Source organism: Scatophagus argus, chromosome 3, assembly GCF_020382885.2.
Source record: "Scatophagus argus isolate fScaArg1 chromosome 3, fScaArg1.pri, whole genome shotgun sequence".
Lineage (NCBI taxonomy): Eukaryota > Metazoa > Chordata > Actinopteri > Scatophagidae > Scatophagus > Scatophagus argus.
The window spans coordinates 26,552,218-26,570,623 of NC_058495.1; the positions used below are offsets into that span (position 1 = coordinate 26,552,218).

An 18,406-nucleotide genomic window follows, 5' to 3' on the forward strand; every position below is an offset into this window, starting at 1 on the left:
GACACACAGCACCTGAACTGTTATTTCAATTCAATTCAATTCAGTTCAATACATTCAATAAATAAAATTGAACCTCAACTTTGTAATTCAACATTTTCACTTTGAACTGTGTTGCGTATCAGAACATTAAAACTAAGTTAGGTTAAAGTCAACATGATAAAGTGGTGCAGAGGCCGAGGTGACAACATGCAATGCGACTATGTTTAGCAATGGTGTAAACGATCCCAACCAAACGCACACAGATAGTACAGTGTTTTCTGTGCAGACCGACAGAGAGATAGCAGGAGTGAGGAAGAGGAGGAGGAGGAGATGAAGGAGGAGGTGGAGGAGGGTACCTTTCTTAAGGAGCGCGCAGGGAGAGCTGGAGGGAGGTCGCTGACCTGGTGGTGGAAAGCGTCAAAGTGCATCGACAGGTGTTGCCCTACAGGGGGAGACACAGCAGGACTGACTGAGAGAGATGCACACACACCTCAGACCAGAGAAGAAGAAGAAGAGGAGGAGGTGAAGAATGTGAGGTAGAAGAAAGAAAAAGAGGAAGAGAAGAAAGAAAAAGAGGAGCTGCTTTTCATTGTGCTAACTTCCACGATTCTCCGATTCAGAGGATCTTCCAGTCCTTTAAATGCAATACGAGGAGAGGAGGCTTCTGGAGGAGCTGAGGCTGAGGAAGCAGACGTATCCTCCCTCACGTCTTCACTCCTCCAAGTGAAGGCGTGAGGAAGAGACGCAAGTAAAGGAGGCGAGGAGACACAGTAGTTTAATGAAAAGCAGCAGGAGAAGGAGGGAGGAAGAAGAGGAGGAGGAAGAGTGTGTGCGGGAGGAGGAGGAGTGTGTGTGTTCTTAAACTGTTTAACTGGTTTTGGATTCAATGTTTTCTGTTTCTATTGACAAACAAAAAACTTAGAGGGTAAATTCAACCAAATCAAACACTCATGGATCCATGTAGACATGCTGAGATGTCGAGGTGCCCACCTCTTTTGAAACTAGCTGGTAATAAGTACAGTTTTGAGGTACTTGTACTCTGAGTATGTCCACTTTCCATTTTTCACTACATCTATTTGATAACTTTAGTTAATTTGCAGATTGCTGCATCAGGGCCAAAGTATAGCAATTTAAATTAATTAATTTTATTGCCAATCGATTAATCAGAAAAATATATTTACTGGATCAATTACACTGCAAGGTCTCAGTGTGTTAGTATATGTATAATTTACTTGTACATCTAAACGTGCTTTTGATTCTTAAGTACATATAATATCAGAACTATTTGTCGGGGTGACTTTCACTTTTACCAAAGCAATTTTCAGCACAGCATCTTTACTTTCACTCAATCAGTACTTTGTTTAAATCACTTTTCATACTGGCAGGATTTGGCGCCACCAGCAATAACTGATGCACATAGAAACACCACAGGAAAGCAGCTCACAGTCAGGAAATAAACACCCTGCCAAACAAGCTAACGTGCTAAAATGGTATAAGATACAAGTTGACTGAGACCCCATGAGCTCAAACTTCTGTTGTTGTCGGGAAGTGCAGGTCTCCTTTTGGCCCTCCTGACTCTCCGTACTTGCTCAGGATAATCCATAGACTTCAGTAAAAGCAGGTTTGACTGGGGAACGTTTCTTCAGTAAAGAGCAAATAACTATTAAAGTAATAAAATGCTGTGAATTGGTACGTTTCTGGCTGAAATATACAGTACACGCACACTGTACAAATACAGCAACAAAACTTCCAAAATTTAAAATAAATAAATTAAATAGTTAATAAATTATTTATTTATTCACCTTTGTATTAACTTTCCAATTTATTTGCTTTTTATTTTTCATTTTAAATTCATTTTTAAGTTTGTTTATGCACTTACCTGTAAGTTTCATTCACATTTCCCCTCAATCATTTTTTTTATTTGGGCATGCCTGCTCCTCCATATTACACACACAAACCGAACTACAGAAGCTCTGAGAGGAAATGTGATGTGTGATGGGAAAAAAATCTGGTGATCAATTTTGAAGTCAGAAATGGTTTAACTAGCATAATCTTTCTTAATGTTTTTCACTCCTTGAAAAAAAAAAAAGGTTTTGCTTGGGTGAAAAAAATGAAAAATGTATCAAATAATACATATGCCACATTCAAATAGTATAATGTTATGTGACTTGCTAACACACAGTATATGTACCCCTGTGTTCAGAGAGTACAGAGGAAATAAAACTCATCTGAATAAAAAAAAACGATGTTTTTGAAACCTATTTGCATCAAGTGGCACTTCAGCCTCTTGTGGCTGAAATGAGTATTGCAGCAACAAACACCTGAAAACAAACACTAAAATGAACATGACAAAAAATAAATAAAATAATTAAATACATAAGAATAGATATAAATAAATAAATAAAAATACTTGGGAACTTTTTAGCCTTTTAAAATGAACCAGAGTTCATTTTCCTTGCTTGCCTCACGTTCCTCAGAGAACACATAATACGTAAAAATACACAAATAAAGAACAGCCACGCTAAGAGTCGTACCATGAGGCAGGTTGCGTGGGGGGACAGGAGGCGCCATGACACTGCCAACATGGGCAGAGAGGAAGGGGAGGGCTTCTCTGGTACCACTGTCCAAACTCCAACTACTGGGGGTGGTGAGGACTGGAGGAGGAGGTGAGTGAGGAGAGCATGGGAATAGAGAGGGACGAGAAGAAAGGAGGAGAGAGGAGGAGAGAGGAGGAGGGAAAGAAATGAGAGGAGGAGCAGAATGGAGGAGAGGAGAACATAAGTGGAGTGTATTGTTTTTGGCAAACCACGTGTCCTTTAAGTGTGTGAGCTCGTCTACCTTTCTCAGCCACTGACAGGTTGGGGTCACTGCAGGGTTTGCATGGACCAATCACCTGATGGAGCAACGCTCGCTGGAAGTTCGCCGGCTGAAGAGAAAAGAAGGTTTGTTGCTTGTTACACCACATGAACACAAGTACACTCATCATACTGATTCTTACATTTCATATCACATCATTATGAGCCGAACCAGATGTTTTGTGTTTGTTTTTGTTTCGGGGGGGCTCTCACATCGTCCATTTCTATATGCAGTTGATGATTTAAACGTGACTGACCTGCGACCTTAAATCTAACTTCAGTCTTCTGTCATAGCAGTTTGACCAGCTTAAGATAAATTAATATGCAACGTGTACATGTTTATACTGCAATGGAAAATATCTTTTTCTCTCTCTGAACTGAAAGCATCCAGTTATAGATGACTAGAACTGCCAAAATCAATGGAAGAGAAGGAAATTTATGACTCATTGAGTTAATAAATTGGTCTATTAAAGGCTGCAAAACTAATATAAAAATAAATGAAGAGATTTAATAATTTAAAATGTGGCATAAGTTGATAATTCAGTTTTAATTTGTTTTGTGTTACTTTTCCAATTTATTTTCAATTTAATGTATTTTTCATATGTAAATAAGTAATTTATTATAAGTAATTCATTTATTTATTTTTGTCAGTTTTGGTCCTCCTTATTCGTCCCAGCTGCAGGAAGGTGAAGTTCAGGACACAGTTTACGTATCTGAGCTACAATTTGTTTGAAAGGTCACATCAGTGAGGTCCTACTCTTCAATCACATGACCTCCTCACCTGTCCGTTCTCCGTCATGTTGCTGTACATCGCGCTGCTCGGTCTTTCTCTGTGTGGCGGCAGCAGCATCAGCATTTCCCTGTTGTGTCTGTATTTGTCTGGCAGAGAAGGAGAGCCGACTGCAGAGGCACAAACACGAGGAAATAATTTAATTTACTAATTTAGAGGAATAATTTACCAGAGAAAAACATTACGCTGTGAAAAGTTTAACAAATGCATATGTAACATATGTTTTCATGTTGCACCCGTATGGTGAAACGTGTCTGAGCTGCTTACCTCTGATGGTTGATGGGGTGGAGTTTATCATCTGTGAGGGCGCCGAGTGGGTGGAGCTAAGGCTGGAGGAGGAGGGGCTTGCCTGCAATGAGGAGGTCGTGACGGTGAGTAACTACAATACGTCATCAGCGCAGTACCTTAGCATCAAGAAGAAAGTTTCAAGACCCACTTCTTTACGTCGGCTTTTCTGTGATTTCAGCGATCGCTCAACGACTGGCTGCTCTGCATCGTATGTGTTTGTTTGTGATTTCTGTCTTGTAACTGCTCTGTTGTATTTTAATAAATAAAAACATGGAGAGCCGCTGACCTGCATGCGGTAGAAGTCCTCCGGGTGCTCCACCACCATCCCGTCGGCCAGGATCAGCAGACTGCCAACGTTTGGCGTCTCACTGGAGGTGTGAGAGGACAGAGAGGAGGAGGAGTTTCGCACTGGAGTCAAAACAGCCACGGGACTGGGAGGAGGGCATCGAGGACGGGTGGTTGAGGGACAAAGAACAGGAGAGGTGTGGATGGATGAGGGAGGAGGGAAGGAGGGAAGGAAGGATGGGGTAGAAGCATAGGGGGGAGAGGAAGGGAGGAAGGAAATAAAAAAAAGAAGAAGAGAGCGAGGAGCCGTGCAGAATACAACCAAACAACCAAAACATGCATCAAGCGGGAATCAGAGAAATGCAGCCGACATCATGCAAGAAACAAGATGTAGGATGGAGTGATGGAGAGAGAGAGAGAGAGAGAGAGAGAGAGAGAGAGAAAAAACGATTTGAGAAAGTGTGACGTGTGCAGCCGACTGGAAGATACAGAAATAAGGTGAGGAAATCAGCAAAGACACAGCAGATGAGATCAGTGATCACCGCGGTAACAAGAGGAGACAGCGAGGAGGTGTGTGTGTGTGTGTGATGAGGAGGTGTGTGTGTGTGTGATGAGGAGGTGTGTGTGTGTGGTGAGGATGAGTGTGACAGGCTGTGTGTGTGTGTGTGTGTATGTGTGTGTGTGTGTGTGTGTGTGTGTGCGCGCCTGTGTGTGTCTGTGTAAGTGTGTGTGTGTGTGTGTGTTGCTGACCTGTGCCGGTGCATGAGCTTGAAGCTCTCGGGGCTCATGGGGCTGTGAGAGGCCAGGATCCCTCTGGGAGTGTTGGCTCCTGAGCCAGCTTTGTCTAAAGCGGGCAGACCCTGCAGCGCCACATAGAAACACTGCTCTGAGTATTCCCCACTGCCCTCACAGGCCCAACACCCGCCACGTGTCAACACTCAAGGCAAAAGGAGCTCTTCAGAAGCTCCGGTGCGATTTGAACGTACCCATCAGGGTGACGCGTCAGCCATCAGCTGTCAGCTTAAACGCACACATTGAAACTACACACTGACATCACTTACACTGAAGTGTCTTCAGGGTCACATGTTGCTTTATGAAGAAACCAGCATGTGTTACTGATGATGACAATGCTGGTTAACTGTTGTGTTATGATGTATACGATCGTTAGGAAAATCTTTAGTCCTCGTAACTTATATTTGGGCCCAAAAAGGTGAACCGTTCAGATTCACAGCAGCGACTCACTTCTCTCGGCTGAAGGCGTCACAGCCTCTTTGAAGAAGCTCCTAATGAGCTTTCTTCACTGTGATGATCCGCCTTTCCAGCACGTTCAGAGCAGGAAGTTTCAGCCCTGGTTTGGCTTCGGCTCAACACGTTTAGGCTCGTGAAAAGTGCACAGAATTATTTCTCTGATTATCCTCCTGCCCTGAGCTCTGCACTTTAGAAAGTATAAAACACATAAAACAAAGTGAAAGTTGTCCTGCACTCACATGGCAGAGACTGCTCCTCATCATCTGGAACTGATCGATCAGCTTCTTGTGCAGGGGACGCATTTCGGGGTGCACCAGCTTCTCGTGCACAGCCAGACCGACTCCGAGGACGTGAACCTGCGTGGAAATGACAAAACATCATCGGATAAAACTTCTACTGTGCAGAGAGTGGAAATCAGAGTCAGATCTTTCTGAGAAGTCTCTCCTGTGCTTATATAAAGTATACATAACAATACTATACAATAATGCCTTTAAATGCATATTAATCAGTTTATTAAGTCATTTAACTTTTTATTGAATTCTGATTTTCTGGTCCTCCATATTTTTGGACATGAAATGCTGTATTTTAAGTCTTTGCTCAGGTGAGACTCACTATAACAGTGGCGATGTTACTGCAGTGTCAGCAACATTTCTGATTTCCTGTACGTGAAAGCACATTCAGTTTGCCTTCAGTTTGCATGCAGTCCAGCCAACGGTGAGTTTTTAAATGTCTCACCTGCTCCTGCATCAGGTCTTTGAGCTGTGTGATCTTGTCTGTGTCCTCAGGGTGGCTGCTGATGTACTCCTTATCAAAGAACGCCTGCAGACATGGAAAACCAACCATAAAAACTGACTGCTTAATAACTGAAGGTCATGCGTGTTTACTGCATTCGTCTGTGACTGTCGCGTTATCAGCTTTTCCGCAGCTCTTTTTGCCCGACCTCCTGGTATCTGGCGATGCCTCCGTTGACGGCGGCGTCGATGACTCCGTTCAGCGTCATGCTGAGCAGGTTGATGTTGCCGTGCAGCTGCTTGTGTTGGTACTGGCTGATCAGAGTCCGCAGCTCCTGGTTCTTATTCTCCACCACCGAGATGGCGTTTTCTAACGGACTCACCTCCACCTGAGTGACAGACCAAACGACGAGCACACACGGAGAAACTGTGAGGAAGATCTCAGCAGCTGGCAGGAGTATAAAACACATCACGTCCTGTGGACTGCAGAGGTTGTCCATGTGAAGAAGACACAGAGAGCTCAGGACAGAATATTTAAAGGCCTCTACAAGGTAAAGACGAGTGAGACCGACGGCTGAGAGCAGGGACTCCATGTGAAGACATCACTCGGGGATTCTTGGAGTTGATCTGTCTTTGAGTCTTTGTCTCCATTCACTCACCAGCTCTCTCTTGTCCACCTCAAACCAGCGTGAGATCCCAGGCAGAGGGTGAGTGAGGATCAGAGTTGTCCTCTCGATCCACAGACTCTGAAAAACACCACACGCCATGAGACAAATGAGGATAAGACACGAGGAGACACGTCTGGTCTCAACACGTCTCGGTTTGTCCCAGCAGGATTCCTTAACTCTGATACTTCAAAATGATTCACCCACGTAAAACCAGAGATTTAAATCAAAAATAAGTACCATTAGATTTAAAAAAAAATGTAAATTTAAAACCTCGTGTTCTCTCCTCTTGCTGTCAAATGCATCATCTTTTTTTTTCTTTAAAGGTGCAACTCGTAAAATCATCTCACTTTAAACTCGTTGTCTTTGTCTTTGGGCCCTTTGTGGAAGGGTCGGTCGTAGCGGAAACGCCGAACGTTGTTGACCCGGTAGAAGCTCTTGATGCGATCGGGGACTCTGTCCATCTGGAGGACACCGACGCTGTCCGGCACCGGCGTGACCGCGTAGATCTGGAGGTCTGAGCCGAGGAGGTCAAAGACGTAAGCGGATAAAAGGAGGGTATAGACTACAAACGATAAATCAATCAGTCACCGGAGGAGCACCAAAACAGACGGTTGTGCTGAAGGATACACTGAGCGTCACACTGCAGAATGGCCTCATCTGGCTGATTGGGGTGCTGCATCGCAATGGCCTGTGGGAATTCTCCCAGCATCCTTTGCTGGAAGGCCTCGAGCCTCTCGTAGTCGTGTCCGCGACAGACAAACTCTTTGTTCTGGTGAGGATAATCAAAACCCACAAAGGTCACACTCATGTTTACTGTCAGGATCAATGACTGCATATAAAGATGGACGACATGAGAGCTCCCCTACAGTAAAACTCAAACATCTGGGTTGCCCCCTGGTGGATGGCTGCAGATCATTCTTATCACACTGACATGACATCATGCGTTCATTTTCCTCATAAGTGTGGTTTTAATTAGTTATTTGATGCTATAAAAGGGGCTGAAACGTTATGACTGACAGCTGAGTGCTGCTCCTGATTGGCTCTGACGGGTGTGTGGACGAGAACTCAACACCACGGCTCCACCTCCCGATCACCACTGCACAGACTCTGGCTCCAGATGACATCACCAGATCAAGATGGCAGCGCTCTTATGAGGAATATTTTGATTTCAATTTTGAACAGTGGGAGGAAGTGGAGACGCGTCGGCCATCTTTATGCCAATGATCAGAATATGCATGGAAAAATAAAGATGAATTAAACTCACTCGAAGGAAGAAGGGGAACTTCCTGCCATAGAATCCAACCCTGAAGAACTCCGGCTCCAGACGCTGCTGCTCCATAATGTTGTCATAATATGCTGCCTCCATTTTCTACACACACACACACACAAGGAAAACGATGACGAGGAGCATCAAGTCCTCCTTAATTCAATCCAAAATTTATCAAAATATGTGAAAATGTTTTTCAGCTGAGATGGCTGACAGAAGTGACCTGAATGGTGTCAGAAACCAGCTCACCCGAATCCAGCTGAGGCTCTGGTAGTCGTACAGGGATTCATACTGGAAGGCCAACTCCCTGCACAGAGGAATACCAAACTCCCAGCACTGGAGGACACACACACACACACACACACACACACACACACACACAGAAACAGACTTCCTTAGAGTTATGTGTGTTTAAACCACACCAATAAAAGGTAAAATCAAAGCATCACGAGGAGGATCAGCTGTTACGGCGTTTGTTGATGTGTTGTTAGTGTGTCTCTCTAAGTGTTTTGTGTGTGTGTGTCATGTTGGCGCCGTCTCCTCACCTTCCCCTTGTTGAAGTAGTGGATGACCTTGCGGCAAAGCCCCTCCTTGCGATGCCACTCGGTCTGAGCGGGATAATGGAGGAACTCCTTCAGAGGCCGCTCGTCCCAGTGCAGCAGCTCCCAGTACAGCAGCAGAGTGAAGGCCGCCTCTGTGGACAGACGAGAGTGTGTGTGTGTGAGAGTGTGTGAGAGAGTGTGAGAGAGAGTGTGAGAGAGGGTGAGAGAGAGTGTGTGAGAGTGTGTGAGAGAGGGTGAGAGAGAGTGTGAGAGTGTGAGAGAGTGTGAGAGAGAGAGTGTGAGAGTGTGAGAGAGGGTGAGAGAGAGTGTGTGAGAGTGTGTGAGAGTGTGAGAGAGAGTGAGAGAGAGTGTGTAAGAGAGTGTGTGAGAGTGTGAGAGAGGTGAGAGTGTGAGAGAGAGAGTGTGAGAGAGAGTGTGTGAGAGTGTGTGAGAGAGAGTGAGAGAGAGTGTGTGAGAGTGTGAGAGTGTGTGTGTGTGTGTGTGTGACTGTGTGAGAGTGTGTGTGTTGTACCAGTGTAGTTCTCAGCCTGGAGATGCATATCACACAGCTTGTGGATGTAGCGGATGTACATCTCCTCCTTGTTGATCTCTGACTTGTAGAAATTCTTAGAAGAAGAAACAAAACCCAAAACGAGCACAACATTTAATTTGTGTGTGTGTGCACACGTCAAACTTCTCAACGTCTCAGATCTTCAGCATGGGAGACTATTTGATCCAAACCTCAACAGCTGAGCTGAGCTGTTTGATGGAAGTTTTTTCCTGTTTGATTGATTCTTTAAGGCTTCTTTAAGGCTTAAGAGGTCTGCTATTATTCTCAGTTCTTGCAGTGTGGAGCTTATTAGAACTGTGAAAAGGTTCTTCCATATGGAGGACCAGAACTGCCAAAATAAAAAAATTCCTATTTTAGTTTGCTCCTGTATTTATTTACCTTTGTATTTATTCCTCTATATATTTAGTTTTAAATTTAATTTATTAATTTGTTGATTAAAATTTTATTGATGTATTACTTTCCCTTACACAATTTCCTCAAATCTATTTATTTCTCTATTTTCTTCGTATATTTCTGCCATTCAAGGTGTTTCATGGCGTTCTCGCTTGTAATTTGATCGACATCAAGGTACCCCAGATTGATAAATAAACAGAGAAAAGGCAAAAGATAATAACTGAATAAATATAGTAGAAATTAAATGACAAAATGAATAAAATGGGAAATTACTGTTAATAAATACATTGTCAGTGAATATAAGTAATTTATGACATCATTTATTTGTTTATTTTTGGTTTTGTCAGTTTTGGTCTTCCATACTTCTGTTCTGAAAAGGCATTAAGATATCAGTCCCACCAGGAGGTTAACAGTGCAGCCAATCTTCTTGTTCTCCGTCTCATCTCCCTTCATGCAGTCCCTACAGGTGAGACGGACCAGTTTAGAACAAACAACAATCTGAATGTTAGCAGGTACGTAACACAAAAGCACACATGTATGTCATGTTACCGGTAGTCCAGCAGTCGCTCCATCAGCCGAGTGACGGAGGTCACGAAGGAGATCCCCGTCTCTCTCCACGTCTCCTGCTCGATCTTCTCCAACAGACTTCAAGGACAACAGACACGAATCAGACGACAGACCGTTTTAACAGACTGCTGACAAACTAAATCTAACACAATGTGCATGAGGGATCTCGGAGTCTTGGGTTACTGCAGACGCGTGGAGACGTTTTATGTCCCCAGCTTCTTCTGCCTTTTACTGTGAAGCTCCAGAAACGTTTTGCCGATTGAGAAACTTCATCTGACTTTTTACTTTAGAGTTTTTATTTTTTGGCAAACTATTCCTTTAATTCTTCTGAGCCTGTCAGAATAAACGTGTGATTTTCTCCCCCTCCCCCGTGCGGTTCTGCTGCAGCTCCTGAAGACAGTTTCTAAAAGCTTCACGGCGGGTTTTACAGCCTCACACCACAGATTTCAGCGCTGTAAGCCTCCCTGTGCGTGCGTGATGTCCTACCTGGGGTACGGCCCAAACAGCTGGGTTCTAGTCCCGCAGCACAGAGCAAAGCAAACACACAACAGCAGCGTTAGAGAAACACGGAGGGTTAATTCTGTTAGCAGAGAGACAGAGACAAAGAGGACTGAAGGTGTAAAGGCAGAGAGGCGACAGTCAGGCAGGAACCATGAAGGATTCGCTTCCTTACAGCAAACCGAAGAGCTCTCTGTAGTTCTCGTCGCCTTTCCCCTCAGACACCAAACTGTCCAGCTTGTCGATCAGCTCAGCCTCCACCTGCGCAGACACAAACACAATGAACACAACACCATCCGCGGTCCAACATGGCTGTGGCTGCTGTCCACGCCACACCCGAGTCTTTGTACCTGCTTGAAGTTTCCGTTCTTGCGTTGCTCCCAGTCCATCATGTCGTGGAAGATGGGGATCATGATGTTTCGCACCTCCACCTGAGGAACCAGCGTCACGCCCAGGAAGGGGCCGATCATACCGGGGATGAAATGGATCTTATTCTCACCTGCAACCAGCAGACACGTGTCAACTCGTCTATCGGCCAATCAGACTGCTGCTAAAGTTACACCCGGAAAATTTATTTTATTTTTCCTCTTAAGGTTTCACCGGCACCTGGCAATCGAGTTTACAGGTGTTTCACTGCCATCTACTGGACTGCAGCGGTAAATACCTGCACAGGTGTAGAGTAATCTTACCGAGGTTCTGCCACATGCTGAAGAGTTCGTAGGTCATCATCACTCTCATGTCACCGTACCTGCAGACAGACAAAGAGTGAAACTACTGACCAAAGAGTCCACAGTTTTAGTCTTTTGGTGTCAGAGACGAGACTGAAAGACAAGAAAGAATCTGACGTTTGTGAACATGAAGCTGATGTTTAAACGACTGCGTTATGCAGAGCGAAAACAGAAACAGGTCTGAACGTTCGCTCAGGGCTCGTGTTCCATTCACGTGCTGTCAGAATATTCTGAAAATGAACTTAAAAGCTGATGAAGACGCTGAAGTCGACAGACAGAAACACGTGGACATCCGAGGAGCACGTGAAAGCAGGATTTCCATCATCGCCTTGCAGCGCTTAGCTCCACTGTTGAAGCTTTTTGGCCTCCATGGAAGTGGATACATTTACACACTCAGGATGTGAAGACTCAAATAAAATGGCGGACAGTAAATGAAGCGCACAGCAACAGTAACTTCAGAAAGACAAGACAATTTGAATTTTGCAGCCTATCAAGTGGATTACAGTCAGAATTTGCACCTGGAGACACCTGTCTTATCTTATCTGTGCACGATTTCTTTCCTACACGCACTCAAACGTCTCATGAGACTTTGCTGCTTTGTCTGAAGCGTCTCAGTCGGCTCAGGCTGCACTTTGTCATCATTTGTCACAACTTGAGCTGTGGAGACTCAGTCGAAACAGGAGGAACTCCGAGCGCCCGAGGAAGTTCGTCGAGTTTAGTTCTGGGACGATTTGGTGGAGAAGTCGTCACAGAGAGGGAGATGAGCTTTCCTGAAGTAAAGAAGTGTTCCTGAACGACTCGTAAAGTAGGTCGCCAAGTTTGCAGCTTCACTTCAAAGAGGGAAAAAAATGGCTGCTTTCAACTTCTGACTCTCAGCAATTTAGCTGCAGACGATACACAAGTCTGAGGACGACAGAGTGAGTGTGTGTGTGTGTGTGTGTGTGTGTGTGTGTGTGTGTGTGTTCTTACTTGTCTAAGACCTTCTTCCTCTTAGCAGCACTCAGGTTTTCCAGCTGCAAACTGGGCTGATTGATGTACAGGACTGCCAGACTGAAGTAGGAGTTCCACACCTTCTCACACACACACACACACACACACACACACACACACACACACACACACACACAGGCAGACTTCTCATAACTGTCTTCTCTTTGGTGGAGGACTTTTATATTATTTTATCTGGTCCTTCACGAGCCTCAGGATGGACTTCGTGTCTGTTTTAATTTCAAGTCTGCAGCCTAAAACTGAATGATTTATGTGGACAAAAGGAAGGCGAGTCCCCACAGTGTGACTGTACAGATTGAACAGATTTACGTCCACACAACATGAAGCTGCAGGTCCTCTCGCGGTCTGTTTTCACAGCTTCATTCAGTTTATGAGTGTGTGAAGGTAAATGCTAAACAGAACATCAGAGCTGCACCGATTCGTCACGATTCACTGTTTCCTGTTTCCTGCGGCGACTCGTTTCTTCCCTCACTGACTGCTGATGTTCAGTCTCAGTTAATCAGCTGGTTCAGAGTGAGAAGAACGATGACGGGAAGGAAACTCAACAAATTCTCAAACGTGGTTGGGTTTTGTGAAATGGCTTAAAAGTGTGAACTGACTGCATTTATTCAGTTCTTTTCTAGTCTGACTGATCACTCACAGTGCTTTACAAAAGACAGCAGCATCCACACGCACATTCCTGCTCATCAGGAGGGCTAATCGTTCACACGAACCCCCCAACGCCATTGGGAACAAGAAGGTCTTCAGTGCATCATTCTGAAGCAACAGCAGTAGATACAAACTAAGTGAGGAAGACTCAGAGAAACTCAGACTCTGCTGGTGGTCTGCTTCACCTCACAGCTAGCATGCTAACCCCCAGTTTGTCACGTACCTTAAAGTCAAAGTCTGCGTCTGTGAAGTTCTTGTGCAGAGCAGGAGACAGATACTGAGCTGTGGTCAGGATGATGCTGCACACACACACACACACACACACGGTCGTTAAAGCTTCGTGTTATTTGCGGATGTGCGCAGAGACTGTCACATGTGTGTCCAAGCTGTCGGTTCGGAGGCCATTTTGTGTCTTACTTGCTGGTGAGGAGCCTCATGACGTTCCAGTCGCGGGGGAAAATACTGAGCTTCATCAGGTTTCTGAACACACACAAAATCTTCAACAAGAACTCCTGCAGAGAGAAATTAAGAGGAGACGATGAAGACGGTGATGGCACCGCTGTAGTCCAGTCACCAAACGTCGAGTCCGAGTCCAGTGTCAAGTTCCCAGTGTTCGAGTCCGAGTCAAGTCCAAGTCATTAAAGAAAAATCTGATTCGAGTCCAAGTCAAGTCCACTACTGATCCGAGTCAAGTCCAAGTCAAGTTATCACATAATATTGAACTTAATGTAGATATTATCTTATGCCAAATTACTCTGGTATATTACATAAAATAAAAATCTATTTATCAGAGTCCGAATGCAGTTAATGCACAAGTGTGAGTCCAAGTCAACAGTGCTCAAGTCTGAGTCAAGTCACAAGTCCTTGAAATTAGGGCTCAAGTCCTGGACTCGAGTACTACAAGCCTGGATGGTGATGATGAAGGGGAAGTTTGATTGATTGAGTTTCTCTCAAACAAACTCCAGTGACTTCGGCCGTTAACAGAGCTGTTCGCTCACGGCGAGCTCGCTGCTCTCACTCCTAGTCAGCGCCGTGCACGACTGCTGACACGTTTCCATCATCAGGCTGCACACTGACATGACTGACGAGTGCTTCCACTCAGAGCTGCACTCGGGACAGGTCAGCCTCCGCTACCTTGATCTCCTCTTTGCTCTGAAAGTTTTCCATCAGGTGTTGGAAGTGGACGTCCGTCATCTGGCGGAGGAGGGACAGCAGGCAGGACACGTACTCTCCCTGCCAATAGGAAACCGGGGGAGAAGAAGTGAGCCAATCACGTGGAAGCAGTGAGCAGGAAGTAAAACAGTCAGAGATGACGACAGCAAAACGCTCTGCACCAGCTGAGCAGAAAACGTGTTTAACGTCTCCAGAACGTCAACATGTCCTCATCTCGTCCTTCATGCATGAATACACTCAAACCCACCGTGAAGAGTCGGCTAGAAATGAACTGATCTTCATGAAAAAGGACTTAAATTTATGATTTTTGCTTCATTATTAGGAACTTGAGCTTCTAATAAGTGGGAGTGAAGAAAGTGGACACCAGTGAAGACTTTTCCACGTCCACTCCTCACTGCCTGGACAATAAGACACACAATAAGGCAAAACCTGCGAAAATGCAGCTTACAGGGCTGGACTGAGACAGAGATCGTAAATAACGAACAGCAATCAATAAAACGTGAAATTTACTGATGAAACCGCTGATTACATCTCAGCTTAATAACTACACCTGACACCGAAATCGTAAAAGTAGTAAAATACTGATAAAATACACTTTGACAGTTTAACTATTAAACCATAAAATCTGATGCAAACTTTAATCAGATTTACTGAGCCATGCAACCATGCAAACAGCGATGAGGAGGAGGAGGAGGAGGAGGATGAAGAGGACAGATGTGTCAGTGACAGCGTGGATCAGAGGAGGGCAGTAAAATGACTGTTCTCACATCCCAAATGGTTTCCTGTAGTGTGACAACAAAATCATTTTTTCTTTTTATTTTTAATTAAAATTTAACTTGTCTGTGTGAGAACCGAAGACAAGGACAACAAAATACTGCCCAGCCCCGGGACGGATGAAGAGGCGGGCGGGTACAGGACGGGTGGAGGCGAAGTTGAAGAAGTCGTATTGTTAGTTACTAACAGTGATCTCCGCGGTGCACTGCGGACAGCGTTGACCCCTTACCGCCTCCTGCGATTGGCTCTTGCTCATAATGGACAGCAGGGTCTGCAGGAGGACGTCCAGCAGGGACTCCACCATCATCTCCACCTCCTCCTGCACGGACGTGTCCTGGAGACAGGTGAGACGGGGACACAGAGAGACCGGGGAGCTCCGGTTAAACTCTACACGTCTGAGGCGATTCAGGACAAACGTGTCAGCGACAGCCGAACTGTGATGTGGATGTTCATCACTCTGACTGCTGCTGCTGTGTGTGTGTCTGTGTGTGTGTGTGTGTGTGTGTGTTACCAGTGAGCTGGTCTTGATAATAGAGAAAATAGAGCTGAGTATCCCAGAGCAGATGAGCAGCTCCTTCTGCTGCCTCAGATGGAGATGAATGTGATGCAGGACCACAGGAAGCAGGATCCTCCGAGACTCTGAGGACACACACACACACACACACACACACACACATTTACACAGCTATGCTGGAAAAGATGCACGACATGAGAGCTCTTCATGTCCTCAGATGAGTGCCTGTGCGGTAACTTGATACTGCGGCTCCACTTCCTGCACAGACTCTGGCTCCAAATGATGTCACCAGAACAAGATGGCTGCACTCGTATCAGGGATATTTTGGCTTCTTTTTAGTACAGCGGGAGGAAGTGGAGACACGTTGGACGAAGCATCTTGCAAATAATTCAGTTCAGTTTGGAAAGATCATATAAGTGTACAAATGGTGGAGACAGGAAGCTGTGTTTGTCTCAGAGCTAAAGTGTGTTTACCTGGGAAAGAGAAGAGTCTGCTGTCCACTGTGCGGGCTATGGACTGCAGCTTGACCACATCCATGGACTGTCCGATGTGCACCGTGGACGGCATGCTGCCCAGGGTGCCGCGCACAAACTCCGCCACTTCCTGCACCGTGAACATCTGCAGCAGCTCGTCGAAGATCGCCGGGAACGAGTTTAACAAGGCGGCCTGAGGAGGACGAGCGAGAGGAGAAGGTGAGAGACCAGGTGAGCTTCAGCAGAGGAGGGGAGGAGACAAAGAAGGTTCATCATCATGTCAGCTGCTGTGAAACTTCACTCTGTAACACGAGCACACGTGTGAAGTGCGGTCTGGTATGGTCTCCTCACCAGCTGAGACACTCGAAAGGCAAACAGGACGGCGAAGGAGGGAAAACTCAAGTGAATTCATTCATTAGCAGATCAGAAACCACAGCCAGACCAAAGGGAAGGAAAAGTTAGGATGAAAAAGCAGGGAAATGCACAGCAGCAGATCTGGTGACACACGAGGACTTCCAGCTGTGATTGGCTGGTTTTAGTGACACAACACGATAAGGACGCCACAGCTGATGAGATCTGAGGATTTTGGGACAAAATGGTTTCACTTGTCGGTTTCCAGTCGTGTTGGACAGGAGCTACGGTCACGACTGAACTCATATTCAGATTCACTTAAAGGTTCATTCGAGACCAACATAAGTGAAGTCATCATTTTCTCTGTCATGTTTCAAATCATCATCATCATAAAAACTTCTGTGCCTGCAAAGATTTAAAATCGCATTTGGAAATATGAGTCACCTGCTCGTTTCTGGCTTCAGGTCAGTATTTGTTTTGGTGCCAACACATTATTTTTCAGATGCTTCATACTGTGCTGGGAAGAATCCAAGCTCAACCACTTTGACCTGAAAACCAGGACTGTCCACTTATTGTGAACTTCTGAGCGCATATCAGAGCCCACTTATTTTTAGATCTAGTGACAAGAAAGATAATCTTGCTGCATGGGTGGATAATTTGACCTTATTTGATTTGCATTAAGCCATTTTTGTTGAGCTTTTCACAGCAGTAAGCAGCTGCTCTCTAAGCTTGTGACTGAATCAGTCCACCTTGAAGACTCTAACATGAGTTTGCAGAACAGCACAGGTGTGACTCAGCAGTCGGTGCAGGTCGTGTGCTCGTGTGTGTGTGTGTGTGTGTGAAGGCAGTCGGGATGTGGAGGGTTGCAGGAGTGAGTGTGACGTTAGACTCTCAAACAGGTGAACGAGGACTCTGGGCTTCACACAGAGGACGGGGTTTTCATCCAGACGTCTACTTACTGACAGAGGAGACGGCCGCAGAGCGTTGGAGCTCCAGGCCTGAGTGCAGTTGGCTTGCCCACTGCCAGGAACCTGACCTGGGGCAGGGGCCGGGGCTTGGCCCGGGCCAGGAGCTAGTGCTAAGGAAGCTGTGGGCCCGGCGCCGGGGCCTGGGCCTTGATTTGGGGCCGGACAAGGCTGGGAGCCCTGTGGTGTGTGGACGTGGAGGGAAGAGGCCCAGGAGGAAAAACAGGGACCCAAAGGATGGTGCAAAGAATCGAAAGAGAAGAGGAGGAAGGAAGCAAGGAAAAGTCCGAGGTACAAAGAGGTACATGAAGGAGATAAGAGTCAGATTAAAGCAGCTTAAAGGAGATGAGAAACAAGCTAAGAAACAAACATCTAAACTGAGCAAACAGAATGAAATCGTGGGATTAGCTGCTAGAAGAGTCTCATCTAAACTACCCAGAGACAAGCTGAAGCTGAACTTTAGCTATGAAACAGGGAAAAGAGGACCAAGGAGCAACCATTTTGACTTTTGTTGCTTCTTAAAGTACAACGAATGAAGCGAGAACTAGAAACACGTCCACCTGAAGAATCTGGTTCCTCACCTGTGTGAAGATGAGGGTCTCTGAGCTGCGGCTGTCCAGGCTGAGGACGAAGCGGATCGACTGGAACAGTTCCTGGATGCTGGTGCGAAACTGCTCCTCCTCCATACCACACGTGGCCCGAGAGTAGAGGATCCGAGACTGGACGATAAACTTAAACAGATACTCCAGAGCCTGAAGGTGGACGTGAGGCACAGACAAAGGGGGGGCAGGAACCAGAATCAGACACAGTACAGTCTGTGTACAGAGAAATCCCCAACCAGAGCAGGAAAAACACCTTCTTCCCTATTTTTCTACTGTGACTTTTATTTTGTCATGTTAGGTGTTTGTCACTTCCTGTCGCATTACTTTGACCGTATCATCGCTGCCTTTTCTGTATTGTTGCCTCTTTTATTTCTCTCAGCAGTGCTGAGGCAGTTTCTAAACCGTTTGCCTCAACAGGTCAACATTAATGTGCCACATAAATAAGGCGAGTCGACCCCCTCGGAGGGTAAACGAGCTGCCTGAGTCCT

The 18,406-nt window shown here is 45.6% G+C and overlaps 2 protein-coding genes across 5 annotated transcripts in view; both read right to left on the reverse strand.

Moving 5' to 3' along the window:
* The window catches only part of LOC124057033 (nuclear factor 7, ovary-like), a 546,992-nt gene that overhangs the window by 385,588 nt on the left and 142,998 nt on the right, over positions 1 to 18,406 (reverse strand). The gene's annotated exons all lie outside the window — the stretch shown is intronic.
* Positions 1 to 18,406, reverse strand: part of LOC124057015 (dedicator of cytokinesis protein 3-like) — a 125,531-nt gene that overhangs the window by 5,649 nt on the left and 101,476 nt on the right. Inside the window, exons 23-53 of one of the 4 annotated variants that reach the window (XM_046385053.1) lie at positions 17,898 to 18,068; positions 16,001 to 16,193; positions 15,525 to 15,652; positions 15,201 to 15,347; positions 14,201 to 14,299; positions 13,484 to 13,578; positions 13,290 to 13,365; positions 12,380 to 12,480; positions 11,372 to 11,430; positions 11,033 to 11,181; positions 10,858 to 10,943; positions 10,671 to 10,697; positions 10,167 to 10,262; positions 10,017 to 10,077; positions 9,186 to 9,279; positions 8,657 to 8,805; positions 8,361 to 8,447; positions 8,109 to 8,213; positions 7,472 to 7,613; positions 7,192 to 7,358; positions 6,836 to 6,922; positions 6,386 to 6,565; positions 6,181 to 6,264; positions 5,685 to 5,801; positions 4,948 to 5,078; positions 4,199 to 4,280; positions 3,892 to 3,973; positions 3,616 to 3,734; positions 2,818 to 2,905; positions 2,514 to 2,633; positions 336 to 421 (exon numbers count right to left, since the gene is read on the reverse strand). In XM_046385053.1, the coding sequence (XP_046241009.1) occupies positions 336 to 421; positions 2,514 to 2,633; positions 2,818 to 2,905; positions 3,616 to 3,734; positions 3,892 to 3,973; positions 4,199 to 4,280; positions 4,948 to 5,078; positions 5,685 to 5,801; positions 6,181 to 6,264; positions 6,386 to 6,565; positions 6,836 to 6,922; positions 7,192 to 7,358; positions 7,472 to 7,613; positions 8,109 to 8,213; positions 8,361 to 8,447; positions 8,657 to 8,805; positions 9,186 to 9,279; positions 10,017 to 10,077; positions 10,167 to 10,262; positions 10,671 to 10,697; positions 10,858 to 10,943; positions 11,033 to 11,181; positions 11,372 to 11,430; positions 12,380 to 12,480; positions 13,290 to 13,365; positions 13,484 to 13,578; positions 14,201 to 14,299; positions 15,201 to 15,347; positions 15,525 to 15,652; positions 16,001 to 16,193; positions 17,898 to 18,068 (3,408 nt within the window). The remainder of the gene's footprint in view (positions 1 to 335; positions 422 to 2,513; positions 2,634 to 2,817; positions 2,906 to 3,615; positions 3,735 to 3,891; positions 3,974 to 4,198; positions 4,281 to 4,947; positions 5,079 to 5,684; positions 5,802 to 6,180; positions 6,265 to 6,385; positions 6,566 to 6,835; positions 6,923 to 7,191; positions 7,359 to 7,471; positions 7,614 to 8,108; positions 8,214 to 8,360; positions 8,448 to 8,656; positions 8,806 to 9,185; positions 9,280 to 10,016; positions 10,078 to 10,166; positions 10,263 to 10,670; positions 10,698 to 10,857; positions 10,944 to 11,032; positions 11,182 to 11,371; positions 11,431 to 12,379; positions 12,481 to 13,289; positions 13,366 to 13,483; positions 13,579 to 14,200; positions 14,300 to 15,200; positions 15,348 to 15,524; positions 15,653 to 16,000; positions 16,194 to 17,897; positions 18,069 to 18,406) is intronic. The other 3 variants (XM_046385056.1, XM_046385054.1, XM_046385055.1) reach the window with 3 other exon arrangements.